The sequence below is a fragment of the Rana temporaria genome, chromosome 1 (genome assembly GCF_905171775.1).
Source record: "Rana temporaria chromosome 1, aRanTem1.1, whole genome shotgun sequence".
NCBI lineage: Eukaryota > Metazoa > Chordata > Amphibia > Anura > Ranidae > Rana > Rana temporaria.
In genome coordinates, this window is record NC_053489.1 from 108,941,286 (window position 1) to 108,967,756 (window position 26,471).

Genomic DNA, 26,471 nt, shown 5'->3' on the forward strand with positions numbered 1-26,471 from the left:
AAATAGTCGTGCGGCGGGCGTTAAGTGGTTAATAGTGTATTTGTCAGATTCAATTGCATTATTAAAAATACACTTATTAAAAAAAATAGCCTTATATTGTACAGTGCCTTAAAAAAGTAATCATACTCCTTGAAATTTTCCACATTTTGTCATGTTACAACCAAAAACTTAAATGTATTTTATTGGAAATTTATGTGAAATACCAAAATAAAGTGCACATAATTGTGAAGTGGAAGGAAAATGTTAAATGGTTTTCATTTTTTTTTACAAAAAAAATATGTGAAAAGTGTGGAGTGTATTTGTATTCAGCCCCCTGAGTCAGTACTTTGTAGAAACACCTTTTACTGGAATTATAGCTGCAAGTCTTTTTGGGGATGTCTCTACCAGCTTTGCACATCTAGAGTGACATTTTTGCCCATTCTTCTTTGAAAAATAGCTCAAGCTGTGTCAGATTAGACGGAGAGTGTCTGAACAGCAATTTTGGTCTCATCTGACCAGAGAATCTTCTTCCATGTGTTTTCTGTGTCCCCCACATGGCCTTTCACAAACTGCAAATGGGACAAATGGGACTTCTTATGGCTTTCTTTCAACAATGGCTTTCTCCTTGCCACTCTTCCATAAAGGCCAGATTTGGGGAGTGCACGACTAATAGTGGTCTAATAGTTGTCCTGTGGACAGATTCTCCTACCTGAGCTGTAGATCTCTGCAGCTCCTCCAGAGTTGTTATTCTTGGCTGCTTCTCCGATTAATGCTTTCCTTGCCCGGCCTGTCACTTTAGGTGGACGGCCATGTCTTAGTAGGTTTGCAGTTGTACATACTCTTTCCATTTCGGATGATGGATTGAACAGTGCTCTGCGAGATATTCAAAGCTTGGGATATTTTTTTATAACCTAACCCTGTTTCAACTTCTTCACTCCCTGACCTGTCTTGGTGTGTTCTTTGGCCTTCATGATGCTGTTTGTTCACGAAGGTTCTCTAACACAGAACAGCTGTATTTATACTGAGATTAAATCACATACAGGTGGAATCTATTTACTAATTAGGCAACTTCTAAAGGCAATTGGTTCCACTAGATTTTGGTTGGGGTTATCAGAGTAAACGGGGCTAAATATAAATGCATACCACACTTTTCAGAAACAAAATGAAAAGCATTTATCATTTTCCTTCCACTTCACAATTATGTGCCACTTTGTGTTGGTCTATCACATAAAATCCCAATAAAATACATTTACATTTTTGGTTGTAACATGAAAAAAATGTGGAAAATTGCAAGAGATATGAATACTTTAAGGTACTATATGTCCCTAAAAACATAAAAAAAATGATTAAGTGCTAGTTCACACCAGACGCAGTTCTGTTCAGTTCTGTGTGCTTCTTTTCTGCACAAAATGCATGCACAGTGTTTTCCATGTATTCCAATGGCTCTAGTTGGCTCTAGTTCACACCATGCAGTCAGTTTCTGCACCAGAAACTGACTGCATGGTGTGAACTAGTGCCAACAAGAGCCATTGGAATACATGGAAAACACTGTGCATGCATTTTTAGTGCAGAAAAATGCACACAAAACTGTACAGAACTGCATCTGGTGTGAACTGGCCCTTAATGGACACATGCTGGTTCTGATAAATTTAGCCTGGCATCCAAGCATTGATTATTTATGTTTAAAGGGGTTGTAAAGGTACAATGTTTTTTCCCTAAATAGCTTCCTTTACCTTAGTGCAGTCCTCCTTCACTTACCTCATCCTTCCATTTTGCTTTTAAATGTCCTTATTTCTTCTGAGAAATCCTCACTTCCTGTTCTTCTGTCTGTAACTCCACACAGTAATGCAAGGCTTTCTCCCTGGTGTGGAGTGTTGTGCTCGCCCCCTCCCTTGGACTACGGGAGAGTCAGGACGCTCTCTACGTTGCAGATAGAGAAAGGAGCTGTGTGTTGGTGGGCGTCCTGACTCTCCTGTAGTCCAAGGGAGGGGGCGAGCACGACACTCCACACCAGGGAGAAAGCCTTGCATTACTGTGTGGAGTTACAGACAGAAGAACAGGAATGAGGATTTCTCAGAAGAAATAAGGACATTTAAAAGCAAAATCAAAGGATGAGGTAAGTGAAGGAGGACTGCACTGAGGTAAAGGAAGCTATTTAGGAAAAAAACGAATTGTACCTTTACAATCCCTTTAAGGGTTAAAATGCATACAGAATAGCAGGAGAAAATGTGCCTCAAGGCATAAAAAAAACGCAAAAACTATTAGTTGAAGATGGATATTAATACACCCAGGTGGTGTGAATGGGTCTCATCATTTTTACACAGCAGCCTTGCAACAATTAGTGGAACCATCACCTTAGATGGGGATGTCGCAGCACAGCAATGACTGAATGGCAGAATGACTCGCATACTGCACACAAAGCAATGAGCGCAGACCAGGATCCACTCTAAATATCCATCAAATCAATTCACTTTCTAGTTTACAGTCAGAAAATGCTACTGTCAAATACCATTACCTTTTATGGAAATGATTTGTTAAATACTATACAAAAAAAATCAATATTCATTGCCGGTTGTTGTAATAGAGGTTAAACACTTGATATTATGTTTAGCCTTGAATCTCCGAATAAGCGGAGTGGATTAGCCTGATGGTCTGGTTAATATAATGCATCAGCCAACTCCAGCTGATAATTGCAACCAATTAAAAAATATTGCAAATAATATATGCAGTAATTATAGCAAGCAGTTCCATCTCATCACCTTGCTGTCTTGAAGGGTCCATCCCACTGGGAAGTAACGTCTGGCTTCCAGGAACACCCCCGAGTCCCTAGATAATAGAATATGCTTGTTACACAAAGCAGTTATTTCAAACACCGCCCCCGTTATAATCTTTAGGGAGGTTAAATAAGAGTTACCTGATTAGGTATTCTTAAGGGGGGCCGTGGACCACCTGGATAACGAGGAGACATGAAAGGCTAAATAAAAAGAAAAGAACAAAGTTTAGAACAATTATGAAATTACAGTATGCTTCTCCTTTGTTCAGACTTATAATCTATACAGTATCCAATAAAATGATATTCTTTTGGATCTTGACGATCAAAAGTATCTATTTAGGTTAAACCATTCAGATTCCAATTTTAATTATATAACCTGCCCTTACATTATGGTGTCTGATCCCATTAACAATCATATTTTTATGCATAGGGTTATACATGTAAAAAAATGGATCTCTCTGATGAGGGTCCGAAGTGCCAAAATATGTTCTGATGAATGCTTTTCAACAAATAAGACTCTATAACAGGCATCACTAAATGGTGGACTACTGTCCGAATCCGGACCCAGTCAATGTCTGATTCGGGCCCTTGCCAGGGCCGTCCTTACCATAGCACAAACAGGGGCTGTTGGGGGCCCAAAGCAACCCCCTTTGAAACAAAAAACATTTTTTTATATTTTTAGGGGTCCGGAGGTCCCCAGGGCCCCAGATGGCAACCCCCCCCCTTTTTTATTTATTTTTAAATAAAAAAAAAATATTTTTTTTAATATATTTTTATTAAAGGGCCAATTTTTTTTTAGGGGTCCCCAGGGGCCCGGAGGCCCCCAGATGGCAACCCCCCCTTTTTTTATTTATTTTTAAATAAAAAAAAAATATTTTTTTAATATATTTTTATTTTATTTTTTATTAAAGGGCCAATTTTTTTTTTAGAGGTCTGGAGGTCCCCAGGGGCCCGTAGTTCCCCAGGGCCCCGGATGACAACCCCCCTTTTTTTTATAAAAAAAAACTTTTTTATATATTTCTTTATTTCTTTTATTTTTTATATATACGAAGGCATGGCAGCCCATTCAAATCAATGGGCTGCTGTGCCTGCACAAATGAGGGCCGCCAAAACACATACATGTGAACCAGCCAGGCCCAAAATAAGCTGGAGGGGGGCCCAAAAAAAATGTTTGCCCAGGGCCAAAACCATATTAAAGATGGCCCTGGCCCTTGCACAACTTTGCCTGGGGAATAATACAGACATTATGGTTGGGGTGGCATGCCAAGTCCCCCTACCTATATACACAATACAAGTGACAACAACAAGGTGTATTTGATAGCACACACATAGAATAACTATGTTCTAACAAAGAATTTGTTTTATAGGAGTGTCAGAAAGATTCACATAGATCTCAAAAGTGAAAGTGTGCTTATCCTTTTTACAAGAAAATATTGAGGCCGTCAGTGCAGATCCCTCCTTTTGGGAAGTGTGTTGCCTAGCTGTCATGTTTATCCTTCTATCTTCACTGAGATTCCAATGGCTCTATGCTTATAACAGATTTGTGACTCAAACTATTGACCTCAGAGACAACCAGTAAGTTAGCATTAATGATAGCCCACAATTCTCCCAAGCACAGGTTTCCTTTAAAGTACCCCATCAGTGCATGAGCCATAATATACAGTATGTGGTAATGAGCCATACGAGAAAGGAAACAAGAATTTCCTTAATAATGCAGGTCATATATAATTACACAACTCAAACATCCTCTGACCTCCTAATTATGAGAAGTGCATAGTGCAGATCTGAACCACAGAACACATATAGAGATGCTGCAACGAGTACCAGAGCCCCACCGTGCTCACTAACCAATGTGAACTACAGGATTAGAGGAATAACATTCAGTTTTAGGAGACTAGGTCACCTACCTATCCAATATTTCTTTTAGAAAATGTCCAAATTGGGCCCAAAGTGTCAATATTTTGGGTGGCCACTATTATTTTCCAGCACTGCCTTAACCCTCTTGGGCATGGAGTTCACCAGAGCTTCACAGGTTGCCACTGGAGTCATCTTCCACTCCTCCATGATGACATCACGGAGCTGGTGGATGGTAAAGAGCTTTCACTCCTCCACCTTCCATTTGAGTATGCCCCACAGATGCTTAATGGGGTTTAGGTCTGGAGACATGCTTGGCCAGTCCATCACCTTTACCCTCAGCTTCTTTAGCAAGGCAGTGGTCGTCTTGGAGGTGTGTTTGGGGTCGTTATGTTGGAATACTGCCCTGCGGCCCAGTCTCCGAAGGGAGGGGAATCGTGCTCTGCTTCAGTATGTCACAGTACATGTTGGCATTCATGGTTCCCTCAATGAGCTGCATCTCCCCAGTGCTGGCAGCACTCATGCAGCCCCAGACCACGACACTCCCACCACGCTTGACTGTAGGCAAGACACTTGTCTTTGTACTCATCACCTGGTTGCCGCCACGCACGCTTGACACCATCTGAACCAAATACGTTTATCTTGGCCTCATCAGACCACGGCACATGGTTCCAGTAAGCCATTTCCTTAGTCTGCTTGTCTTCAGCAAACTGTTTGCAGGCTTTCTTGTGCATCATCTTTAGAAGAGGCTTCCTTCTGGGACGACAGCCATAAAGACCAATTTGATGCAGCGTATGGTCTGACCACTGACAGGCTGACTCCCCCACTCCTTCAACCTCTGCAGCAATACTGACAGCACTCATACATCTATTTCCCAACAACAACCTCTGGATATGACGCTGAGCACTGATTAGCCATTACCCATCAAAGCATTAATTCCACTAGACCAGGGGTCTGCAAACTGCGGCCCGAGGGCCAGATGTGGCCCTTTGCTAGCCTGAATCCAGCCCTTGGGGCACAATTCTTTCCACTGATATGAGGCACTATTCCTCCCACTGAAACCAACAATGGGGCACTATAACTTCCACAGATACCAATGATGGGATACTATCCCACCTACTAATAGGGGGAATACTCCTCCTCCTATTGACCACCAACCCTGAGGCCATATTTATTCTCACTGATGCTGGGCCCGTGACATTTTCTGCCCCTGCTGGTCACAATCCGGCCCTCCTAAAGTCTGAAGGACAATAAAGTGGCCCTTTGCATGAAACGTTTGGAGACCCCTGCACTAGACCAAGGTTTCCCAGCAGAACATTGCCCAAAGCATCACACTGCCTCTGCCAGCTTGCCTTCTTCTCATACTGCATCCTTGTGCCATCACTTCACCAGGTAAAAGAAAATGTGATTGATCAGACCAGACCACCTTCTTCCATTGCCTTGTGGTCCAGGTCTGATTCTCACATGCCCATTGTAGGCACTATTGGCTGTGGACACAGGTCAGCATGGGCACCCTGACCGGTCTGCGGCTGCGGCTACGTAGTTCCATACAGAACAAACTGTGATTCACATTTTTTCTGCTTTAAACGCATCAACTTCAGGAACAACATGTTCACTTGCTGCCTAATATGCCCCACCGACATTCAAGTGCCATTGTAACAAGATAATCCACCTATGGTGTCAGTGTGTGTGTGTGTACGCACACACACGTATTGCATGAAACAACCTATCAGGAATTATTTACAATTTTCTAACCATCTATAAAATTAACAGCTGGAATCAACGTTCCAGCTTGCTCATTTTTTTTTTTTTTTTTAAACAGGAGGCATGGTTTTAAAAACAGGAGTGCCTGATATTATATAATCCATTAAGTTAACTTTGAGTCGTACAGCATTGTCAAATTGCAGGAAACAAAATATTTTATTTTATTTGAAATGAACCAGGTAGATCATCTTCAAAATGATTTTCATACTGTAGTAAATGACCAGTGCCACTAGATGGCAGTAAAGACATGAATAAAGATTTTTTGCTCTCTCTCTTCTCTTTTTAACCTTGTCACTTTCATTATTTTGAAAAACAGTGTCATTTTGTTTTGTTTGAAAGTATTTCTTTTAATATATATAGGGGTCATATATTGCATTATCAACCATGATTGGTCTTCAAAACGGATTTCTGCATGTGGATAAGACAAATATGACAATTAGGGAAATTATTTTGATTTCCTTGTAATAATCCTTGATTCTAAGTGATCAAACCTTTTTTTTTTTTTTGCTGAAGGGACAGTAGCGCCATAGAGGAGGCGAACAAGTCCTATGACTGCCATTACAAAAGCAGGACAATCAGTACAGTAAAGGGACAGTACAGTGACTTTCCCAAAGTTTGCATTATCTCAGAATGGTATAAGACAATAGAAAACTATAAATATATATGATGTGGGGTTCATGAAGTTTTAGAAAGGCTTCTGTGACCCATTTTCACATGGTTGAGTGTATTGCAGGACAAGTTTAGAAGCCGATTACTGAATTCACTGCGTCTGCTATATACATAGCAGGAAATGTCATTCATTGCCCATTCACTTGCAGTAGGCACATCCAGCAGTGCTTATGTCATCGATATATCCTATATAAAGAGGGTAAAAAGTCCACTTCTACCCATGGCAGCCTGGACCAGGCAGGGATAGAGTGTTCTCTCAACAGGCAAGCTATTGCCTTGCATATCAATAAAACAGATACAAAGTTATAACTATTAAAACTTCACTCCAGGCAAACTGATTAAATAGACAGATAAAATGCATATATGAGCTATATGCCAAATGGGTCTGGATTTTTCTCCATCCAATCCTGCGATTTACAAAGCTTTTTCACTCAGCACAGCCCTGCCTGACAGGGGAGGGGACCTATTTTTTCTCTGTAGCAGTTTCGCTTTCACTTACAGGTCTTCTCCCCACCCTGTAGGTGGATAGTGATGGGTAAAGCAACACACTAATCAGCATGCTCCTTGCATTTTAAAGTGAGAGTTTTTGCCATAATTTGCAGATATGTACAGAATACTTGCACATTTTGGCAGGCTCAACTGCAAAAGCACCCTACTTCAGCAATGCAATGGGAGCGATATCCCTCATCCCTGCCACCAACATTAAAGGCTAAGTTCACCTTTTTTCTTCTTCTAAATTCCAGCTCCCCTGTGTACCAATATACCATGAATGTACCTCTTTAATATTTAGAACAAGGCTTTACCTTATCCCTGGTGTGTTCTATTGAAAGTGTATGACCTGGTATGTAGATTTGGGACGTGAAAAACAGTAATGCCTTTTACACATGATCGGAATTTCCGATGAAAAAAGTCAAGAAATGACGCAATTCAGACACAAATAACATCGATTTGATAATTTACTGTGTAGTAGGAATCCAGCAGTATGTCTGTCTGGTGTTCTGAGATCATAGGGGCAATGGGCACATTTTGGACCAACAGATCTGCTCATAGAATCACCATAATAGGAAGATAACAGCCCTATTCATTATGAGCTCTTCAATCACAGCAATATGGTTCGAAGATGTGTCATGGTTTAATATAACCCGCATGTGGGAAGGGGTTTGCGTCTTTACATTCCAAGAAGCCTGCATATTTCTGCGTCACTACTGCTGCTTGAAATGGCTATTTGGACAGTACTATACATAGGGCTTTAGCTGTCGTAAGAATTCATTTGAAAAGGTTCTAAAAACTAATTTTAGAATTCTATCTTTCCCTAAACACTGGATTGTGATAAAACTGACTCTATTGTGTATGTAACTGTAGTAAACAATATATCACAGGCTCCAATGTGATCAGCACTGGGGTTTGTAAAGCATTGCATTATAAAACTGCTGGTGGATCTCTGTAGTAAGGTACACTTTATGAAGATGCCCTCTGACTCAAACCTATTGAACACATTTAAATAAGAACTACAATTTAAATAAGCCAAATTATAAAATGAGGAGCTGCTAAAATCACCCAATATAATTACTAAAAGCTTTTTGCTCTATTACTTGCAATTAGGAGATAGCACATTTACAAATCCAGCACAAAATTGTGACCCTCTGTGATTAAATAATTGTTCAAATGTTTTCACCTCATGGCAAACTCTTATAATATCCTCTACCATACTGTGACTGTTCCATTGAGATCAATAACACAACTATCCTTCCCTCCCCTCATACCAGGGTGCCAAGTGTGATCTCTCCTTCTGGCCCTGCATCCAATCACTATCCAAATCTTGCCACCATAATTCCATTTTCAAAATATACCCCTTCTTAAACAATTACACCACTAAGTTGCCAATTCACTCATTTTCTATCTGGCTTTGACTATTGTAACTCCATCCTCATTGGTCTACCTTTACATAGGGCATCCCTCATTTTAATTTATTTTTAATGTTGTTGCCAGACTCATCCACCTTACCAACTGCTCAAAGTCCACGGACCCCTCTCTGCCAATCCCTTCACTGGCTCCCGATTAGCCAAATGATAGAATTCAAAATATTAATAATACACAAAGCCATCCACAACACTGCCACAAGCTGCATCACACCACCAACTTCATCTCAACATGGATCCCCCAACCCATCTGCTTTACTTCTCCCAAGATGTTCTGCGCTCTAGCTCTGTCGTCACCTCCCATGCTTGTCTCCAAGACTTTTCCAGAGTCTCTCCTATCCTCTGGATTTCTCTACCTCCTACTTTTTCTGCCTTTGGGGAAACCCCAGGGTGGTTGGGGTAGGAAAGTGCACTGTCAGAGCTTACAACTGTTATTTCCAACAACAACCAACTGTTATCGTACTACAACAATATAGGTTCAGTGCTTCGCGCAATTCTTCCTCTAGGAACAATGTTGGCTTTACAAGCAAGACAAAAGGGAGGTAAAATATTCAGCTAGTCAGACAAATCATTTTTTGGCACATACCATATATTTCTATGAAATATTTGTATCATTTAAAAAAAAAAAAAAAAAAAAAAAACTGTGTTGGCCATAGATGCAATAATTGTTGAGCAGTCAATTGGGAAACTGAACATCTTCCTCATGATTTAGTAATGCAAGTGTAAAGAGTAGCTACAGGGGAGGGTAGGCATTTCAGTATGTAAACGACTATATAGACACAGTAGATATATATATCTAAATATAAAAATGCTGTGTCATACATACACACACACACACACACACACACACATAATATATATATATATATATATATATATATATATATATATATATATATATATATATATATATATATATATATATATATATATATATATATATATATATATATATATATATATATATATATATATACACACATACACACTATATATATATATATATATACACACACACACACATTATATATATATATACATACATACATACATACACACACACACACACACACACACACACACATACGAACATAACACACATTAGGTTGACTTACTAAAACTTGAGTGTGCAAAACCTGGGGCAGCTCTGCATGGTAGCCAATCAGCTTATAACTTCAGCTTGTTCAATTAAGTTTAGACAAAATAAAACCTGGAAGCCGGTTTCTATGCAGAGATGCACCAGACTTTGCACTCTCAGGGGCAGATCCTCACGCCGCGTAATTTCAAATTTCCCGCGTCGTATCTATGTTTTGGTATCCACAAAACAAGATACAACGGCATCTGGGTTAGATCCGACAGGCGTACGTCTTAGTACGCCGTCGGATCTTACATGCAATTTTCCGGTGGCCGCTAGGTGGCGTTTCAGTTGTATTCCGCGTCGAGTATGCAAATTAGCTATTTCCGACGATCCACGAACGTAGCGCATTTTTTAACGTCGTTTCCGTTCGGCTTTTTCCGGCGTATAGTTAAAGCTGCTATATGGTGGCGTACTCGATGTTAAGTATGGTCATCGTTCCCGCGTCTAATTTTGAAAATCTTACGTCGTTTGCGTAAGTCGTCCGTGAATGGGGATGGACGCCATTTACGGTCACGTCGAAAACAATGACGTCCTTGCGACGTCATTTGGCGCAATGCACATGGGAGTTTTTACGGACGGCGCATGTGCAGTTCGTTTTTGGCGCAGGGACGCGCTTCATTTAAATGAAACATGCCCCCTACTCGCCGAATTTGAATTCCGCGCCCTTACGCCGCGAGAGATACGTTACGCCGCCGTAACTTATGGCGCGGATTCGTTGAGGATTTAAACAAAATCAAAGTAAGTTACAGCGGCGTAGCGAATCGTACATACGCTGCGGCCGCCGCAAATGTATGTGGATCTGCCCCTCAAGTTTTAGTAAATCAACCCCACAATCTCTCCAAATGAACTCATTTAAAGTCTAAGGCCCCATACACACGAGAGAATTTATCCGCGAATACGGTCCAGCGGACCGTTTCCACGGATAAATCCTCTCGAGGATTTCCGCGGATTTCTATGCGATGGAGTGTACACACCATCGCATTGAAATCCGCGCCGAAATCCTCTGGCGATGACGTGTCGCCGCGATTATGACGCGGCGACGTGCGCGACGCTGTCATATAAGGAATTCCACGCATGCGTCGAATCATTACGACGCATGCGGGGGATCCCTTCGGACGGATGGATCCGGTGAGTCTATACAGACCAGCGGATCCATCCGTTGGGATGGATTCCAGCAGATGGATTTGCTTGGCATGTCAGCAAATATTCGATCTGCTGGAATCCATCCCAGGGGAGAAATATCCACGGAAACAGATCCGCTGGCGTGTACACACCATAGGATCTATCCGCTGAAACCCATCTGCTGGGATTTTTCAGCGGATGGATTCTATGGTGTGTACGGGGCCTTAGGGCCCTTTCACACTGGGGCATTTTTCAAGCGCTTTAGCGTTAAAAAAAGCGCCTGTAAAACGCCTGAAAGAAGCTGCATCTGCAATCCCAATGTGAAAGCTCGAGTGCTTTCACACTAAAGCGCCTGAAAAACACCCCAGTGTGAAAGTGGTCTTAGCGTTAAAAAAAAGCGCCTGAAAGAAGCTGCATCTGCAATCCCAATGTGAAAGCCTGAGTGCTTTCACACTGAGGCGCTGAGCTGGCAGGGCGTTAAAAAAAGTCCTGCATGCAGCTTCTTTGCAGCGCTTTAGGAGCGGTTAATACACCGCTCCTAAAGCCCCCTTCCCATTGAGGAAGCTTTTTTTAACGCCAAAGCGCCTGAAAAGCGCCTCAGTGTGAAAGGGGTCTTAGCAGCGCTTTACCAGCGTTTTTTCGGGCGCTGGCAGTGTGAAAGGCCTCTGAAAGCACTTGGGCTTTCACATTGGGATTGCAGATGAGGCTTCTTTCAGGCGCTTTACAGGCTTTTTTTTAAACGCCAAAGCGCCTAAAAAACGCCCGAAAAACGCCCCAGTGTGAAAGGGGTCTTAGGGTTATAGGTTAATGGTATGAAACAAAATAAAAACACTTAAAAATCTCCTAATAGCCACCAAAAAATATTTTTGCTATTGGTAAAGTCTAGCGGACCAAGTCCGCTGCCAGCTTCCTTTAGTTTTGGGCGTTTCTGCACACCTTTCTGTGTTCCAACTTTTCCTTTTGTATTTTCCTCAATATGAAATCAATAACAAATCCAACTGGCAGAGTGGAAACCCATCATAACGTTAACAGCATTAAACACCCAGATAAAAAAAGCAAGCATCCCTGAGAGATGTAGGATATTGCTGGGTTGTTCCCCTCTTCAGCTCCTACCAAAAACTGAAAAATCACTTTTGGGTGGACTTATCCTTTAATAACATATGCACATATTTGATAATTACCCAAGCATGCTGCATTTTCTGCTAAGAAACCCATCACAGATTGTGCCGCACTGTTTATCCCTATTAGTCTGGTCAGACCGACTGAAAACAGTACAGTAAGTACTCATTAAAAAATAAAATGCATTGCTTCAGCGAGCGTCTACGAAAAGTGAAAAATCCGTTTTTTAGTAGGTAGTCAGCAAGATTACAAAACTGCAAAAAACATACAATAATATAATATTTTAACAAAATCATCAGTTAGGGCAGAAAATGGAACAAAAGAGGGTTAGGTGGATCTTAAACAGCCAGATCTAAGATTAGGTATCATTTGGATGCTTCCTAGGTCTGAGCACAGCGAGTTCGGAAATAACTGTCATCAAATAAAGGACTGTCAATCATGTCTGCAGCAGAAGATATGTTAATTGCTCTGTTCTCTGAATGGGCTCATAAAACACTCGTAACTGAAATTCATGTCATGCTAAGTACAGGATTTAACAGTGACACCTAAATATTTAAGAACTAGTTATAATCTGGGCTGGGTGTCAAATTCATCTTTATAATGATATTGGAAGAACCGGAATAAAATGCATACAAGTCACTCCACGCGTGAAAACTTTCACTATGAACTTGAAGAAATAATTCCGGATGGCTGCACTTCCAAAAATCCTTTTATTGAAGCTTCATATGACAAGTGGTTGACAGATGGAGCAGGGGACAAAGAGGTAGACGCGTTTTTCGCAAATGTTAGCGCTTAGTCAATATGAACTATTTCAGATCATTCTTGACCTCCAGTCACAGAATGTTAAACTTTATTAGATATCTTCGGACCCTTAACATTGCCATTGGCACTCCACTCTAGGCATCCTCTTCAGCTGGTGGCGCTCTAGGCCATGTTTGCCATTCCCCAAGATGGCTATAGCTGGGCAATGCAGAAGTGATTTATGAATTGCCCACTGCTTCTTATATGGCAGGTTCACTTTAACCTTCACCAACTACCTTCCTAAAAGGAAAAATTTCCAATACATTTTGAATAAAGAAAAGAAGCACAGAAAGTACACTGGTCAAGGGTGCCTTGTCGATTTAAAGTACATCTAAAGCTGATAATCTTCTGTTTAGTTTGGATAGAGTAAGTAAAAGACAATTTTTAGCTGTCAGTGGAAAAGGTATTCCCAAAGCAAGACCAAAAGCAAGATCCCCCCCTATTTTGTTCTGGGGACTCAATACAATGCCAACAAAAATAGGATTTTTGCACTCACCGTAAAATCCTTTTCTCTGAAGTCCATGGACGGACACAGCTTCCTTATACTCTTGACTGTAGGGTTATGTTCCGTCTATTAGGAGAGGACTAGGCAAGAGTATAAGAAAGCTGTGTCCGTCCATGGACATAAGAGAAAATAGGATTTTTGTACTCACCGTAAAATCCTTTTCTCTGAAGTCCATAGACGAACACAGCTTCCTTATACTCTTGCCTAGTCCTCTCTTAATAGACGGAACACAACCCTACAGTCAAGAGTATAAGGAACCGGTGTCCGTCCATGGACAGAAGAGAAATTTTGTTTGGGCTTTAAAAAATAAGGTGCAAATTTGTTGCTGTTAATCATGTTGATTAATTAGCTTTCATTTTTGGCCATCTGATAAAATAAAAGGATTCCTACTGGTTACTGTAGAGCTCCACTTCAGTTTAAAGACTTTCTCTTGGGAAAACATGTTATTATTGCCTTAAAGCACCAACATATTATGGTTCTTATGCTTTGCTGTATTCTAAATCGTTCAGACAGAGAGTACAGGAAAATGACAGGAGGAGAATGGTGCCCTGCTCCAACATGATTACAAGCAATGCTAGACAGAATGGGTATAAGAGACAGCTGTGGGCAGAGGTGATGGAGGTGGTGCTGACTGATTACGGAAGAGGAAGACAACTTTGAAAAAGTAAGATTTGAGGAACTGTTTAAACATGTTAATAGTAATGGAAAGTTTGAGAACTAGAGAGAATGTGGGTTCCCGGATAGAAATCTTAGAGTCATGCATAGGATTGGTATATAGGTTAAGAACATTAGAAATTCAGATTGCACAGATAGAAGTTCCTATTCCTTTAAAGTTACAGAGCTCTTTGTGTGCTCAACCTTATGGCTACCGCTCTCTTCACCCCAGCAGCTGAGTGAGTCTATACACAGATTTTTATACCCCACTTTTTAACTTGTCGGTTCCTATAGTAATCGATTTAACCTTATTGTCTTGGTGATGCATTCAACATATCGTTTTCTGGTCTATTGGATACTATAAAGAATTTGGAAAAAAAAAAAAAAAAGTTTCCTTTCCATTTCTACTGAGCACATTATGGTGGTACAGTGCAAGCACCTAGCAGGGCCTGCATATACCCTGGTGCAACATCAAATCCCAGGTCGCTTTAGGTGAACTGAAATCTGCTGCACCTGAAATGTAAACGCAGAAAAACAATCCCTGTATACATTTTTTGCAGGTAAAAAAGCTGTTCACCCCCCTTCTCTCTCCTGTGTCACTGTCTCTGCATCCCCTCACCCCCTCCTCTCTCCTGTGTCACCCTCTCTGCATCCTCTCATCCCCTCCTCTCTCCTGTGTCACTGTCTCTGCAGTCTCTCACCACCTCCTCTCTCCTGTGTCACTGTCTCTGCAGCCTCTCACCCCCTTCTCTCTCCTGTGTCACTGTCTCTGCAGCCTCTCACCACCTCCTCTCTGCTGTGTCACTGTCTCTGCAGCCTCTCACACCCTCCTCTGTCCTGTGTCACTGTCTCTGCAGGCTCTCAGACCCTCCTCTCTCCTGTGTCACTGTCTATGCATCCTCTCACCCCCTCCTCTCTCCTGTGTCACTGTCTCTGCAGCCTCTCACCCCCTCCTCTCTCCTGTGTCACTGTCTCTGCATCCTCTCACCCCCTTCTCTCTCCCGTGTCACTGTCTCTGCATCCTCTCACCCCCTCTTTCCTGTGCCACTGTCTCTGCAGCCTCTCACCCCATCCTCTCTCCCGTGTCACTGTCTCTGCATCCTCTCACCCCCTCCTCTTTCCTGTGCCACTGTCTCTGCATCCTCTCACCCCCTCCTCTCTCCTGTGTCACTGTCTCTGCATCCTCTCACCCCCCTCTCTCTCCCCTGTCACTGTCTCTGCATCCTCTCACCCCCTCCTCTCTCCCGTGTCACTGTCTCTGCAGCCTCTCACCCCCTTCTCTCTCCCGTGTCACTGTCTCTGCATCCTCTCACCCCCTCCTCTCTCCCGTGTCTCTGTCTGTGCATCCTCTCACCCCCTTCTCTCTCCCGTGTCACTGTCTCTGCATCCTCTCACCCCCTCTTTCCTGTGCCACTGTCTCTGCATCCTCTCACCCCATCCTCTCTCCCGTGTCACTGTCTCTGCATCCTCTCACCCCTCCTCTTTCCTGTGCCACTGTCTCTGCATCCTCTCACCCCCTCCTCTCTCCTGTGTCACTGTCTCTGCATCCTCTCACCCCCCCTCTCTCTCCCGTGTCACTGTCTCTGCATCCTCTCACCCCCTCCTCTCTCCCGTGTCACTGTCTCTGCAGCCTCTCACCCCCTTCTCTCTCCCGTGTCACTGTCTCTGCATCCTCTCACCCCCTCCTCTCTCCCGTGTCACTGTCTGTGCATCCTCTCACCCCCTTCTCTCTCCCGTGTCACTGTCTCTGCATCCTCTCACCCCCTCTTTCCTGTGCCACTGTCTCTGCATCCTCTCACCCCATCCTCTCTCCCGTGTCACTGTCTCTGCATCCTCTCACCCCATCCTCTCTCCCGTGTCACTGTCTCTACATCCTCTCACCCCCTCCTCTTTCCTGTGCCACTGTCTCTGCATCCTCTCACCCCCTCCTCTCTCCTGTGTCACTGTCTCTGCATCCTCTCACCCCCTCCTCTGTGTCACTGTTTCTGCATCCTCTCACCCCCCTCCTATCTACTGTGTCACTGTCTCTGCATCCTCTCACCCCCCTCCTATCTCCTGTGTCACAGTCTCTGCAGCCTCTCTCCCCCCCCTTCTATGTCAACGTCTCTCCATCCTCTCACCCCTTTCCTCTCTCCTGTGTCACTCTCTCTGCAGCCTCTTATCCCCTACTTTTTCTTATATGACTGAGGTTGACTTACTAAATGCAAATACACTAGAAGTGTTTTCTTGCAAAGGAGTTTTCCTTGGAGCTTCATGAATGTGGTGAAGAATACCCAATCACGTAAAGGAATTTTTTTTTAAAACTGCATTTTTCCTTGCACATGATTGCAAGTCAGCAGAGCTTCACCTCACTCCTAAAATCTGGGGATAACTCCCTTGCAGTGTGCAACTGCACTTGCAAAGTGAACAGTTTATTTGCCTTTAGAAAATTAATCCCTGACTATCTGCAGCCTCTCACCCTCACCTCTCTTCTGTGAGGTTCTGACTGCAGCATCCTACTCCTTACCTCTCCTGCATGATCTGTTAAATGTACAAGCAAATTTCACAATTTCCTTGTGAAAAAAAAAAATATATATGAAAATTTCAAACTGCACAGATTGTTTTTTTTTGACAATGTTGGTCTAAAAGCTCTTTCATATGAATGACTTTCATCAGAATTTAATTTTTAATCCGTGATCATTAAGTTTCAAATACAACATATTTTACCAATCCTGTTTTTTTGTGTTGTGGACAACAATCCCAGTATGCAACACTCATTTTCCTTCATTGGATTTTTCCTGCATGCATATTTTCTCTGCTTATGCTAACAGAACTTGTACTTGCTACACCAACTGTGAGTATATAAAGGTGTTACTAAACCCAGTACCCTGCTATCTACTATACCTGGTCTCCCACAGTACACAGAACATGGAAATGCAATAGTTTTAGAAAATATAAACAACTGCAACTGTTTTTCAACTGCAGTATATAGCAGTCTTGTGACTTCTATCAGAGTCTGGTTAAATCTTACTGCACTAACTGTCCTATCAGGATGCAGGACCCCTCACCCTCTGTCTGGACAGTGCCGATTGGCCCTGTTCTGATCATATGCACTCCCAAGAAAAAAAAACTAGCCATACACAAACTGAGCATGTGTAATCTGACTACACTAACCCTGTTTTATCCAGACATGTTTTGGGGCAATGCAAGAAGGGGAGGATCTGTGCATACAGGATCAAACAGCCTTTTTACACAATGCAGAGAATTAACCCCTTAGGTTCCACAGTGAGTATAACAAGCATGCTTTACTGCATATACAGACTGATTTCACGGTTGTGGATTTAGTAACTCTTTAAGATACCGTATGTAAGTAGGATTGTACATACAATGAAAAATATGTCAGTTATACCAGAATAATAAAGCAACTGTTAATGTTTGTAAAGTACAGAGTTATAGTGAGCTGAATATTACACTCCCTATAAACCATCACATTTCAGCCAAATACGATAGCTGCCACACAACCATTTTTTTGTGGTCAGATCCAGACGCTGTGTATAACCCCTCCATGTTATGCATCTATGAATTTAGAACCTTAAAAAATGGAAACACATACTTATGCAATTGTAAAATTAAACTATTCCTAAAAGTGCGCACGTTACCATCTCTTGCATGTATAGAAATTGCAGCAGCTCTTCCCACGTGTCTCTTACAAGACAATTTGGCTAGGGCATGCTTTTAGCAGTTTAATGTCAACAATTCCACAAGATCTGTTTGAAGAACAGCCAAGTATACAGTAGATGAAAGTCCTGAAATGCCTTTTCTAAGAAAATGCCAGGTGAGCTCCAATGCTGCTCACATGATCAGAATTCTAGGCATTTGGTCACGTAATCTCTGTTGAAGGGAAGGATCAGAGTTCAGACTCGCAGATCCTCCCCTAGAACAAAGATGATGGTGAGGGTGGCCATTAAGCAGGTCAATCACTGCAAGCAAGCACTGCTCTTTGATAAATACACACAGTGCAGCTCAATGTAAAGCACACCTTAGTATACACACTATTCAGGTCTTTCTATTTCATACATGCTGGGATCGCTGGTGTCTTGACTCAACACTATTATTATCTGCACAGACCTTGGGACCTGTGCACAATGAAGTGGCTGTGCCCATTACCACTTACATATGCCACATAAAGTGGTTGTAAACCCTTACATATATTAAACCTAAGTGACTAGCCTCAGGTGATACACAGAGGTGAAATAAATCCTCCTATACAAGTTGTACCTGTTTATCTGCAGCCCCCTCTCCTCTACATTCTCCTAAAGCACTTTTGATCATCAGAAGGCAGGGATCGAACATTGCCCACTGCACAGCTTAGAGGAAAGTCATTTGTACCCTTCTCAAGATTGATACCTTTTAACAATGAGATCCCTCTAAAGCTTTTGGAAGCTCTCTGTGGACCATGGCTTTTGCTGAAGGATGCCGAAAATGTCAGGAAAGACCTACTAGAACAGCTGAACTTTATTTGGGGTTAATCAGAGGCACGTTAAAATGATGGCAGGTGTGTACCGACTCCTGTTTAACATGTGTTTAAATGTAAGACGCCTTTCACACTGAGGCGCTTTGCAGGCGCTATAACGCAAAAAATAGTGCCTGCAAAGCGCCCTGAAAGAGCGTCTCAATTCACTCCAGTGTGAAAGCCCGAGGGTTTCACACTGGAGCAGTGCGCCGGCATGACGTTAAAAAAAATGTCCTGCAAGAAGCATCTTTAGAGCGATGTGTATACCCGCTCCTCCACTGCTCTTGCCCATTGAAATGAATGGGCAGCACGGCCGTACCGCTGGCAAAGCGCCGCTGCAGCGGCACTTTGCGGGTGGTTTTAACCCTTTTTCGAATATATCCACAAAATACTTTTTCAAATACCTCCACAATAATGACGGTAAAGCGCCGCTAAAAATAGCAGCGCTTTACCACCGCCGCCGCCCGCGCCCCAGTGAAAGGGACCTAATTGCTTAATTCTGAACACAGCTACATCCCTAGTCATAAGAGGGTGTGCACACTTATGCAACCACATTATTTTTGTCCCCCCCCCCTTAAAAGATTTCAGTTTTCAATTGAATTGTACAGTTTATAGGTAACATTTACCCTGGGTTCACACTAGTGCGATGCAGGAACCAGTGCGATTCCAGCCCTGGTTCCCACATCTACCGCAGGCAGTTCACACTGCCTTGTGCGAACCGCTGCGGGTGTCATCAACAAAATTTAATGATACCCCCAGTTTAGTTCACAGATCGCAGTGCGAACTCTGAACTCGCACAGCAATCAGTTTTGCATAGGTGAGAACACCCATGTGATCCGATTCTAGTGCGGGGAAAAACAAGTCCCTGCACTATTATCTAATGCAAGTTCAGCCATACAACAGTAAGGCTCAACTCGCATTGCTCAGAGATCGCATGTGATTGGCACCTGCGTTGCGGGTGCAAATAACATGCGATCTTTGATATCGCGCTAGTGTGAAACCAGGCTAAAAAGGTGGAAAAAGTTCTGAAATGATTTATCTTTGTCTCATTTTCTTGACATTTTAACAGGGGTGTGTAGACTTTTTATATCAATTGTATGCAAAAGCACTTTAATGATATTGTATGCAAGTCATGGCATAAAGCTGGTGTGCCCCACCACCGGCCCGGGGGCCACATGTGGTCCGCAGAGCCCTCTGATGTGGCCTGCGACCTCCTGCTGTGGGATGGAATAGAATACTGTTATTAAAGGTCAGTTAATTATAAAAATCAGTGTATATATGGGCATATCTTTTCTGCAGTGGTTTACTGGGCTGCCTTTAAACTGATCCCCAGGTGCAGAGCAGTTTACCTGCGGGTTACCTGCACTGAGCCATAGACTTCTGTTATTACCTGCGAGTTTGGTGAGCTTTCTGAAAGTGCACCAAACCTGCAGAATATAATAGAAGTCTATTGCAAAGTGCAGGAAAGCCAAAAGGTAAACTGCGTTTCACCCACGGTGTGGTTAAACCACAGCGCATCAATGTGAAAGCAGTCTTGGGCCCCTTTCACATGGTCAGTCCGACAGTCTGACTAATTGGACCCTCCATTCCCCTCTAAGTAGTGGCAAACATAAACTGACTTGTGTTCTACCTCCAATACGATCCGCTAAAAAGTATCGTGGGCATATGCAGAGCAGACACGGACATGCCATCCACCCGCTCCACTCATTGTGGCCCACAAACGATTACAGAGTTGCTTAAGTGGCCCCCGCTCTTCAAAAGGTTGGGCACCCCTTGCATAAAGCTTATATGTTGATGGTTTAATACATACAGCACATAAGTCAAGGTGAGTGCATAGTTTGGAAGGAAGTTGGGAATCACTGAAGCACCAGCACTTTTTATTTGGATCCTTTTGCAAGAACTAGCACCTGTCATCTGGATCACATTGTTGAGAACCACTAAATGAACGGTACGTTATGGATTTAAAAGTTTAAGGACTATACTTTATTTGTTTTGCACTGGAAATGTTGTTTGGAGGAAGGTATACATGCAAAAGCATTTTAATGATATTTTATCATTAAAGCACAGTGCACAGTGGGTATAGGCGCAGCAACATTTGCACTTTTCATAGAAGGATATACGGTGTGTACATTATTCATATACAACCACTTTAATCCAAGTTGTGCACAATCAATGTTGGGCATCTACAGCAGCAGTCACTGAGATACATCTTCAGCAAGTTATTTGTCAGTAAAGACCAGAACTAACACAGACTTACATACGTCCTGATTAGCTAGCTCCATGCAGGTCAGAACACCTAAGGAAATGTACACACATCTAAAGCGGTAGCATAACATTAGCCATTGTCAGAATATAATCTCACTTGAAATGTTTGACCTAATTTTATGCCATTATTATGGTTGGCTTCTATCATAAGTAAGAAACATGCTGTCCTTCTGAAATTTAAACTTGAATGGATCAGATGTCAAGCCGAGTGCCATACAGGAATTCTATAACCGATGAAAATAATATACCAAAAATATATATAATTTACAGAAATGTAACAATACAAAGCACAGCAAACAGCTGATAACTGACGTGATGTTTTCAGTTGACATTCTGTATGTGTTGATGTTTAGTCTGTGCATACCTGAAAGAATCCAGGAGGAACCGGGCCCACTGGCATTCCATCCCCTGGGGGCATATTTCCTAGTACGGGACTGGGCGCAGCCGCAGCACTCTGTAAGAAAAGCAAAACGCTGCCATTAGCCGGGTTTATCTACAGACCTGTCACTCGTGGTTAGTTTACAAAAACAATTCGGTATAAAATGCAGGCAGCAACATCTTCATCTATACTCTGGTGCACTAAGAAAATGAATGACAGATACATCAAGACTAGGTAATTGTCTCCCACCCAAACGTATGCGTTTATACGGATGACCGACCGTGGTAGAGACACCACACGGAGAGCTCCTTTGGGGGAAGCATTGTATTTATTTATTATCATAGGTACTTCTATAGTGCTGACAATTTATGCAGTGCTTCACATATATTTATATTGTACATTCACATCAGTCCCTGCCCTCAAGGAGCTTACAATCTAAGCTTTCGAAGCAATGGTGCTTTTGAGAGCCGATCGTGACAGTTCATCCAAAATTATCCGAAGGGACAAACAAAAGGCCAAAAAACGTTGTTGTACGATACCAGGTTGTATGATTTTCGTCTACCCCCGGTTCACACCAGTGCGCTGTGCGATATCGCATGTGATATCGCAGAAGATAGTATGGCTGAATTTGCATCGCATTCGAACCAAACTCCCTTTTTATGGTCTGCACCAAAATCTGATCGCATGGGTGTTCAATTCCATGCGATCCGATTCATGACCAAACTCACAGTTCGCACTGCGAAATGCGAACGGATTTGGGGATGCCATTAACTTTCTATTGACACTCCCAGCAGTTTGCATAGTGCAGTGTGAACTGTCTTGCGAGTCAGGTGCGATTATGGGAACCGCAGTGGATTCGCAGGGTTCCCGCATTGCACTAGTGTGAACCCAGCCTGAATCAGTACAGTTTTGGTCTGAAAATAAAATACAAATACATAACAATACATGACATCACTTCCACATGTTTATTCCATCATATGAGAATTTTCGTAACTTTAGTAATCTCTTCATTTTCAATATGGAGACATGCATGACAAAAAAAAAAAGGGACGATCATTCGTCCAGAAATCTCATCATGTGTACCGGGCTTTCCTCACATTCACACAATAGAGCCAATTTAGGCAGGAGCCTATAAACCTCATCAGCGTGTCTTTGGAGTGTGGGAGGAAACCGGATTACCCAGAGGAAACCCACACAGGCACAGGGAGAACATGCAAACTCCAGACAGGTAGAGTTGTATTAATTAAACAAATAATCAAGGAATACCTAACCTTCTATGATAATTTTTAGAGCATTCTGCACTAAAGCAATGCATGCCATTGCTGTAGAACAAGAAGAATCTCACGACTCTGTCATGATGAAAGTATAGCGACTGCCATTGTTTGCTTCTATTAAAAATGCTAGTTGCCTGGCTGTGTCTGGTTTCAATACTTTTGAGTCTTACATCCAGATCTATACTTGTTTGGGGACAGAAATTCAGAAAGCATTAAGCCAAAGCTATACTCAAAAGAAAGGTCAGACATGTCAGAGCCCACTCTTTTCTTATGATGGAGTCACTTCAACCTCGTGCATGCTTCTACCTTCACCCTTGGCATGTAGTGTACTCAGAGGCAATACTTTGCGTGGAATTTATTAAAACTGAAGCAGTCAGAATCTGGAGCAACTGTGCATGTCAACCACTTTCTATCTTCAGCGCAACAGTCGATTATTTTCCCCTGAAGACTTGCCAGTAATAATTCAACAGTATGTATACTTGGCAACAGGTGTACGGGAGACTATTGAAATTCCTATATGGGTTAGAACTGGTTATGTAGACCCTTTTCTTTACTGTAGTTAAGCAACACAGCTTAACTAGTTTACTTTGCTACCCCAAGCCTGTGATTGGTCAGTAAAGAAGAAGCAGTGTTCCTGCCCCATCTTTTCCAGTCTGAAGATTTCTTGACATATAAGCACTTCAGCACATCCGATTGGCTTCCAGTACTGACCTCCCTCAACCAGTCAAAGCCCTGCTGGCAATACAAGAGGCCGATACCAAAACATGAAACTTACAATAATTACTTTTAAAATACTAAATTAAAGTGTTGCTAAACCCACAGCAGTAAAATCAGTGTGTATATGCAATAAAGCATGCTTGTTGTACTCCCTATGGAACCTAAGGGGTTAATCCTGTGCATTGCGTAAAAAGGCTGTTTGATCCTGTCTTCTCTTAACCTCTCCTTCTTCCACTTTCCCCAATATATCTGCTCACAGAACAGAGCCTTGGGGGCAAGCTGTACATGCAAAGTTTGTGTATTGCTAGAGAGTAGAGCTGCACGATTAATCGTTAAAAATCGTTATCACTATCTTTTTTTCCCGTTGCGATCTTGACAAAGTATTTTGTTCTATGCAGAGAATTCTCTCTGCTCTGCTGAAGCCACAGCCATCAAAAGAAAGGGGGTAAAAAAAAAAAATAAAAAAAAACGGGCAGTCTGCCAAGTATCAGAACATTCTTTAACAGTGGAACAAAGTCTAAACATTGTAACAATTTGTTCTTTAGATCAAAGGAATAGACTTTGGGGCAGATCCACAGAGATCTGCACCAGCGCAGCGTATGGGAGATACGCTACGCCGCTGTAACTTACCTTTTTAAACTTCGAATCCACAAAGAATTTGCGCCGTAAGTTACGGCGGCGTAGTCTATCTCTCGCGCCGTAAGGGCGCCTAATTCAAATCGGCGCGTAGGGGGCGTGTTTCATTTAAATGAAGAGCGTCCCCGCACCGAATGAACTGTGCATGTGCTGTCCCTAAATTTCCCGCCGTGCATTGTGCTAAATGACGTCGCAAGGACGTCATATTTTTTAACATAGACGTGAATTACGTCCATCCCGATTCACGGACGACTTACGCAAAAAAAATTCAAAATAAACGCGGGAACGACGGCCATACTTAACATGGCAAGTCTAACTATACGCCGCAAAACACCAGCTTTAACTATACGCCGGAAAAAGCCGACTAGAGACGACGTAAGAGAATGCGACGGCCGCGAGTACGTTCGTGGATCGTCGGAAATAGCTAATTTGCACACTCGGCGCGGAAAAGACGAGAACTCCACCCAGCGGACGCCGAAGCCGTACGCCTGTCGGATCTAACCCAGATGCCGTCGTATCTTAGTTTGAGGATTCAAACCAAAGATACGACGCAGGAAATTTGAAAGATCCACAGAGCGAGTACGCCGGCGTATCTACTGATACGCCGGCATACTTGCTCTGTGGATCTGCCCCTTTGTGTGTAAATGAGGAAGTTTAACCACTTAAACACTAAACCTTTTTCTGACATTTGTTGGTTTCAAATTAAAATATTTGTTTTTTGCTAGACAATTACTTAGAACCCCCAAACTTTATATAGATTTTTTTTTAGTAGAGACCCTAGAGAATAAAATGGTGACTGTTTCAATATTTTATGTCACATTGTATTTGTGCAGCAGTCTTTCAAATGCAAATTTTTGGGAAAAAAATATTTTAATGAATTAAAAAAAAAACCTAAACCAGTAAATTTAGCCCATTTTTTTTAATAATGTGAAAGATATTCAATCCTACTTTTACTTCAATAAACCTCGGATTGTGAAAAAAAAAAAAAAAAAAAAGATATTACGCTGCGAGAATCGTGATCTTTAATCTAAGCAAAACAATTGTGATTCTCATTTTGGCCAGAATCGTGCAGCTCTACTAGAGTGTTGTTTTTTGCGAGGGTCCATGTGATCAGCACAGGTCCAATCAGCACTGTCCAGACAGAGGGTCAGGGGTCATGCATCCTTATGGGACAGTCAGAGGAGGATGAAAACTCCTGAAAGCTTTAACCAGTGCTCAGCAAGACACTGATAGAAGTCACAAGACTGCTATATACTGCTAATGAGAAAAGGTATTTAGCAGTATATATTTATTCAAATAATTGCATTTCCATGTTCTGTGTACTATGGGAGACCATATATAGTGAATGCTGGGCCCGGGGTTTAGTAACGCTTTAATAATTTTTTTGACAAATTCATAAGTGCATTAACAGGCTTTTTTACATTGATTTAACCTTTAAACATCCAAAATGCCAAAAAAAGTGCCAAAAAATTTTACAAATTCCAAACATCAAAATCTTATATTTGATGTAGTCATTGGACACTTTGCCTCAATTTGCCTTATTTACATCAATAGCAATCTATCAAAACTGAGATGACAGGTTTTCTTTGTCGATTTGAAAAAATATTCTGATCGGTTGTTATGGGCATCGAAGATCCTTTTCCTGCCAAACCGTTTTATAAAAAATAAAAGCAGACTGTCTGTCCTACTTTGTTATAAAAAAGAAGGATGCGCGATCTTGAAAATGTCATCACTTTCCAGCCACATGTCCTGCTGTCACGTCCGATATTATGAATGGGAAAGTTACAGAAGTGTTGGTGACATTTCCTGACAGTCCTCTAAACTAAAACAATGTCACAAAAATTGGAGGAAGTTGAGATTTCAACTGTGTTTTCAGTAAACAAAACTTTTCTTCCTTTTGTCCTTTTTTTTCCCCATTTGTAGCAATCTGGTTGCTAAAGCTGAACTTTAGGCAGAATCTAAATGCACCAAGTAATCTTGGCATGAACACGTTACATGTAAATTTAAATACTGATGGTACACATCGATCAGCCATAAAATTATGACCTCCGACGGGTAAAGTAAATAATATTGATTATCTCTTTATAATGGCATCTGAAAGGGGTTGGGATGGATTAGGCAGCTAATGAATATGTTGTCCTTAAGGTTGTGTTGAAAGTAGAAAAAATAAAAAAAAATGGGCAAGTGTAAGTATTTAAGCAGCTTTGACAAGGGCCAAATTGTAATGGCTAGACAGCTGGGCGAGAGCAACTTCAAAACAGCAAATTACCAAAAATGGCCCAAGGAAGGAAAGTGGCGCACAGGTAACAAGGTGGTCATGGGGTATTGGTGACCCTAGGGAGCGAAGGCTGACCTATGAAATTCGTTCTAATAGAAGAGATAGTGTAGCTCAAATTGCTGAAAAAGTTAAT

General features: G+C 42.0%; 1 protein-coding gene across 2 annotated transcripts in view; it reads right to left on the bottom strand.

Annotated features, from left to right (window-relative positions):
- Positions 1–26,471, bottom strand: part of SSBP2 (single stranded DNA binding protein 2) — a 313,296-nt gene that overhangs the window by 45,636 nt on the left and 241,189 nt on the right. For both annotated transcript variants that reach the window (XM_040341647.1, XM_040341649.1), the window contains exons 5-7: positions 21,419–21,508; positions 2,894–2,953; positions 2,739–2,805 (exon numbers count right to left, since the gene is read on the bottom strand). In XM_040341647.1, the coding sequence (XP_040197581.1) occupies positions 2,739–2,805; positions 2,894–2,953; positions 21,419–21,508 (217 nt within the window). The remainder of the gene's footprint in view (positions 1–2,738; positions 2,806–2,893; positions 2,954–21,418; positions 21,509–26,471) is intronic.